The sequence below is a fragment of the Pan paniscus genome, chromosome 10 (genome assembly GCF_029289425.2).
Source record: "Pan paniscus chromosome 10, NHGRI_mPanPan1-v2.0_pri, whole genome shotgun sequence".
Lineage (NCBI taxonomy): Eukaryota > Metazoa > Chordata > Mammalia > Primates > Hominidae > Pan > Pan paniscus.
The window spans coordinates 139,209,924-139,215,923 of NC_073259.2; the positions used below are offsets into that span (position 1 = coordinate 139,209,924).

A 6,000-nucleotide genomic window follows, 5' to 3' on the forward strand; every position below is an offset into this window, starting at 1 on the left:
CCCAGGCAGGCCCCCAGGCAGTCTGGAGCAGGCCCTGTTAGGGTTCTCACTGCGCCGCTGCTTCCCCCCTGCTGGAGCCCTGCTCAGGTGTCCCATCCTCAGGAAGTCCTTCCCCGCACACGGTGCTCAATGAAGGCGCTCCCACCCATTTTCGCACTCCGCCTCCGCCCGCAGCTGTGTGATTTTCCATTTGCTTAGGGACCACGTCTGCCCTGCTCCATGGGAGCTGGCTGGCTCATGCGCTGCTCTAGCCCCACAGCTACAGCTGCGCCGGGTGTGTGGCACGCTCCATGAGTCACCGTGGAATGAACGCAGCGTGGACAGATGCATGGGGGTGAAAGCGTGGGTGCCGGGCAGATGGGTGAGCAGAGGAGGGAGTGAGCGCTCAGCACAGCATGCCTGCAGTGCCCTTAAGGGGAGTCAGCGTGGAGAACTGTGCGGCTGGAGACGCCACAGTGCGCACATCCTCATCTCCCCCGGGAGCATGGGGGCTCCCCTCTCTCTGCACCTTTCCTCCCGCAGGGAGAATCCTCAGGCAGCTATGGGCCCAATGCTCCCCGCACTCACTGGGCTTATGGCTCTCCCCCTGGGAGCAGGCCCTTCACTGCTCATCCCTTTATGCTTTGCAGATGAATGGGACCCGGCCAGGCACGGCCTCCACCAAGCTCAGCCCTTGGGACAAGAGCAGCCACTCTGCCCACCGCGTCGACCTGTCAGCCGTGTGAGCCGGGAGGCTGCCAACCAGGCCAGGCTGCGCTCAGAACACACCCCCCCAAACAGAATGAAATGCCCCACCTTTGCCCATGGACTCTCTCCTTGCTGCTGTCTGGACATGGGTGTTGTGGCCCCGAGACAGCTGTCCTCCCCTGTGACTCTGGCTGTCGGAGCACACTGCTGAGCCCAGCAGCCTGATGCCCAGGCCAGCGTGGGCCCTCCTGCCTCGCGTCCACCCGTGGGCTGAGTGACTTCCTCGGGGGATTCCCAGGACACAGTGGCCTGACTGTGATGGTGCCCTTGAGCCTCCCTTCGTCACTGAGCACCAGACCCAGCGAGGCCAGGACACTCGGGGCCGGTCCCGCAGCACCAGGAGGGGATGTTCAGCCTCTGTGCCTTGGTGGGGCTTGGGGACTCAGGGCCAAAGAGGTGGTTCAGGTCCCCACGCACCCTCAGTCAGGTGCAGGCAGCTGGGGGTGTGTGGGGAAGAGCATGAGGAGTCCCCAGTGTCTGAATCCACTGAGTGGTGAGTTCCCCACAGCCGGCGCTAGCCGTGGTGTGTGTCTCTGTAGGTGGTGCCGGCGTGCGCCAACCTGTGCTGTGTCATCAGTTTGGGGCCCCTGCCCAAGCCGAGCTCGAGCCGTGGGCGGGAGTCGTTGACTCTCCAGGTGAGGGCGACCCCTCTGCCCTGTCCTTGGGGGGCCCCTCTGCTCACGTGAAGAGCCGCTCTGGGCCTTGAGGCTGCCTGATGGTGCCTGTGCTTGGGGGAGCTTCTCGGCCATCTGCTGTGAGTTTTGCCTCTTTGGACCCCAATTCGGCCTTAAGATGCCCTCCTCCCTCGTGTGCCAGCCTCCTTAGTTGTTCTTGGGCCGCAGGAGCTGGCCGTGTCCCCGCAGTGCCTGGTGTCCAGGTGGAAAGTGGAGGGCATTTTCCAGGGCACTGCTTTCCCCAGAGGCTTCCTCATGGCTCACAGGCACTTTACGAAGTTTCTAATGGGCAGACCACGCGGCAGGTAGCACAGTGCGCTCCGTCTGGTCACCATGAGACCGACCTGCGCTGAGTCCCCACTGACCTGGAGAGGGAGGGCTGGCGACAGCCGTGTCTTCTGTGTTGAGGGAAATTTATGGACTCAGACTCAGCCCCAGAGGAGATGGGATAATCGTTATGGACCCGTGCGTGGGCATGATCCTGTGGAACACAGGTTTGGGATCATAGATGTGAATTAAGACACCACCGAGATACGGGCTGTGAGGTTCATACCGTGCTGATAGCACTCGTGGTGTCTGTGAAATATGGGTAAGACCTTCAAACCTGGTTTTGATACTGGAAACTCTTCCTTTAAAACTGTGACCATGATTTCATTCAGCCCCCCCGCACCCCTATGTCTGCCTTGTTTCAGAGTGAGTTTTCTATGGAGCCTGTGGCCCTTTTGCAGCCCACCTGGTGGCTTCTTAATGTAACTCTTCCCCTGGTCGCCTGGAGTGGACCACTCATCTGCAGGCCTCTCCTGCATGGGGAGGGTAGGTAGGGAGCAGCATGTCTGCCGGGGTGAACCTTTGCTCTTCTGTCAGGCGAGGCCCAGGCTGCACCAGCCACCTGCCACATGGTGACAGTGCCACGGGCCCTGCGTATGGCCCCTGCAACTGTGCTCTGGCGGGCACATCTGGCTGCTGCAGGCCAAGGCCGCTGTTCAGTGAAGAGTCCCATGTTTAGTATGGACTAAAGTCCCATGTTTAGCCACTGCCCCAGGCTCCCGTGACCCCAGAAACCAGGTCACGTGGACCACAGTGCCAGATCCTCATCACGCCGGTGAGCACCTAGAAGTGAGAACACTGTATTCCTACAATTTACACTTGGATATTTCTCCTTATTTAGTTTCTAGTGAAACAAATCAAGTAAGGAACTATCTTTAGTTTAGATGGAATTATTTGTTTTTAACTGTTGCCGTATTCATCTATATAGCTAATATTTCAAGATAAGTAATGAACAAAACCTGTCTAAACCTTTTATTTCCAATGAATGAAAGTCATGCACTTTATTTATAGGCTCTATGTTTTGGCTTCTGCAGTACTTTTATTATCTATACATAATTTGGCCAAAAATAAGAAATTGGAAAGCATGAAATGTTTAGTTTATAGTAGAAGAAAGATGATGACACTAAGTTGTGAAAATATGTTGTGATTTTTATGAAATAAACTCTTCATGTCCTGAAAAGAAAGTGTGCTCCTTAAAATCTGTTGCTGGTGGAATGTGAACAGGACCGTGAGTCTCTTAACGCATCAGTAAAATCCCAGGCTGGGATCTACTCAGTAGACATTCACTCAGCACCTGCTGTGAGCCCCACACATTCTTGCTCTGGGGATGCCCCGGAAGCCTGTGTCCCAGGGATGGGGTATGAACACAAACCGGGGGCAAGCAGCATGCCTGGGGAGGAAGCGTGGGAAGGAGGCCTGGAGGGACGTGCATAGGCCTTTGTCTGCCCAGGGTAATTTACTGCAAAATACACGGCCGCTGCTTCAAAGGAGGCGGAGTTCAGCCACATGCCACACCCCCAGATATACTCATTCATTCCTTCCCCATGCTGTTTTTCTGCTCTTTACAGAATTTACAGAGATGTAATTTACATGGTCCTACATTGTCTCTGCTGTGCAGCCGTCTGCTTTTATTATTATTATTATTATTTTTTTGAGGCAGAGTCTCTCTGTCACCCAGCCTGGAGTGCAGTGGTGCCATCTTGGTTCACTGAAACCTCCGCCTCCCAGGATCAAGCCATTCCCCTGCCTCAACATCCCGAGTAACTGGGACTACAGGCACGCACCACCATAACCAGCTAATTTTTGTATTTTTAGTAGAGACAGGGTTTCACCATGTTGGCGTGGCTGGTCTTGAACTCCTGACCTCAGGTGATCTGCCTGCCTCGGCCTCCCAAAGTGCAGGGATTACAGGTGTGAGCCACCGCTCCTGGCCCACCGTCTGCTTTTAAACTTAATATGCACTCATAAACCACTTTCCATATTACTCTCTATTGTTCATAATTATGATTGTAATATAAAGTGTTCCGTTACATATTATATTTTACCAAAAATCTTGCACTGTTTTATAACTGGATTATTTCTATGCTTCTGTGTCATACATCAACATTTACATATTTATCGTATATATATTTTTATTTATGTAACATTTCAATATTTTTTATATCTGTAATATATAATAGAGGAATAGATATAATGTCTTTGTGCTTATGACTTTTTTCCTTATTTTTTATGTTGATTATTTTTTAGGTTAAAAATCTGAAAAAAAATGGGTGTTGCGTCAAAAAGTAAAGAATTCCATGACTCTTGAAACATTCTGCCAAATTCTTTACCAAAAGAGTTGTCGGGTCAGTTTTCACTGCTGGTGATACCTTATTAATATTCTCAGTGAGAACTTATTGATACTCTCATTTCTCAAAACTTTTACAGGAAAGGTGAGCAGTGTTCTCATCACCAGCTTAGTATGTGTGAAATTTATCATTTGTATTTTCTTGATTACTACTGAGTTTGAACAGTGTTTCGTATGTCTTTACATTTTCTTAGGAAGGTGGCTACAATTCTGAATATATAGGGGAGATGTTTCATTTGTTTACGGTATCACTCATTGCCCTGCAACCATCCCCATTGCGCTCTCCTGTGGTGACGGTGGGACCAGGTCCCACCGGAGCCGCACACATGGTGACAGGAGCCAGCAGCTGTGGCCGTCCTGGGTGCTTGGAGAAATGCCTCAGCCGGTGCCGCCCATCCAGGGTGGTGCAGGGCCCTCCCTCTCCCGCAAGCCACTGGACGCCCAGCCTTGGCCAGGCCTCTCCCTTTAGCCTCTGGGGATGAGGGGACGAGTCAGGTTGGTGGAGCTGCAAGCATGAGGCAGAGTGGCCACTCTGGAAGGCAGGGCGTCCCAAGTGCCCTCCTGCATCCCGGCCCCTCCTCCACAGCGAGCTGTTCCTGCCGCCCTTTGACTTCCTTCAGAGGCATCAGAAATTACAGTCCACAAATGGGAGTCATTATTTTCGTGCTCCAACAGGCCTTTAAAAATATTTTTTTCAGCTAAATTCAGGGAGTTTGGATGTGAGCAAAGAAGATGTGGGCAGTCTGCAGCATTGTCTGATTCCCTGCTTGCTTCTAAATGGTATTTGGTTCCTCTTTGCCCAGCGTCTATTTTTAGCCTTTATGCCAGTTTGCGCTAGCATGATTCCTTCTAAAGAGCGTATTAGTGGCTGTGCTTTCAAAGCCAGTCTGAGGATCTCTGCATTTAATTGGGGAGTTGACATCTTGATATTTATGTGATCTATTTGTAACATTTTGCATCCGTCATTTTATTCATGCTTCCTGGGTTTTTTTGTGGTGGGGGGTTGTGGTAGAGGGGTTGGGGGGAGTGTTGTTCTGTTATTTCTGTTTTGTTTTGCTTTTTGGTGTCTGGGTTGCAATCTTTCAATCTTTTACAATAATTTGCTTCAGCGCTATCTTGGCTTTTCCCTGACTACATCTGCACTAATGCCATAATACAGGCCCATAAAGCTTAGTGTTTAGTGTGCACTTACTGTTGGCAACTTTGTTTCTGTTTGGTATTTAAAGAAAGGATTTTCAGGCCAGGCACAGTGGCTCCTGCCTGTAATCCCAGCACTTTGGGAGATCAAGGGAGGCAGATCACTTGAACTCAGGAGTTTGAGACCAGCCTGGGCAACATGGCAAAACCCCGTCTCTACTAAAAATACAAAAATTAGCCGGGTGTGGTGGTGTGCACCTGTAGTCCCAGCTACTTGTGGGGCTGAGGCCGGAGAATCGCTTGAGCCTGGAAAGTTGAGGCTGCAGTGAGCCATGTTCCTACCACTGTGCCTGGGTGACAGAGCAAAACCCTGTCTCAAAAAATAAAAAATAAAAGGATTTTCATATTAGTGTTTTTACTCTTAAAAGTTGTACACATTCATGCTATTTTAATCTTATTTATAAATTAAGCAAATTTAAATTGTTAATCTACTTTTTAAAAATTAACAGGCTTTATTTTTAGAGCACTTTTAAGTCTATAGAACAACTAAGCTCCCTCATACCTCCTTTTCCCCATCCCTCTCCTGCAGTTTCCCCGATTATCAATGTCTTGCATCAGTGCAGTGCATCTGTCACAATTGGCGAATGAATGTTGATGCGTTGTTGTTAACAAGAGTCCATAGTTTACACCAGGGCTCACTCTGTGTTGTACTGTTCTATGGGTTTTGACAAAAGTATTGACTTACAGCATCACGTAGCTTCACTGCCC

General features: G+C 50.4%; 1 protein-coding gene across 4 annotated transcripts in view; it reads left to right on the forward strand.

Annotated features, from left to right (window-relative positions):
- ADGRD1 (adhesion G protein-coupled receptor D1) overlaps nt 1–2,932 on the forward strand; it is a 188,268-nt gene extending 185,336 nt beyond the window's left edge. For all 4 annotated transcript variants that reach the window (XM_055096392.2, XM_063593230.1, XM_003817845.6 and 1 more), the window contains one exon: nt 630–2,932. In XM_055096392.2, the coding sequence (XP_054952367.1) occupies nt 630–898 (269 nt within the window). In that variant the 3' untranslated portion in view covers nt 899–2,932. The remainder of the gene's footprint in view (nt 1–629) is intronic.
- Nucleotides 2,933–6,000: the final 3,068 nt, after the last annotated feature.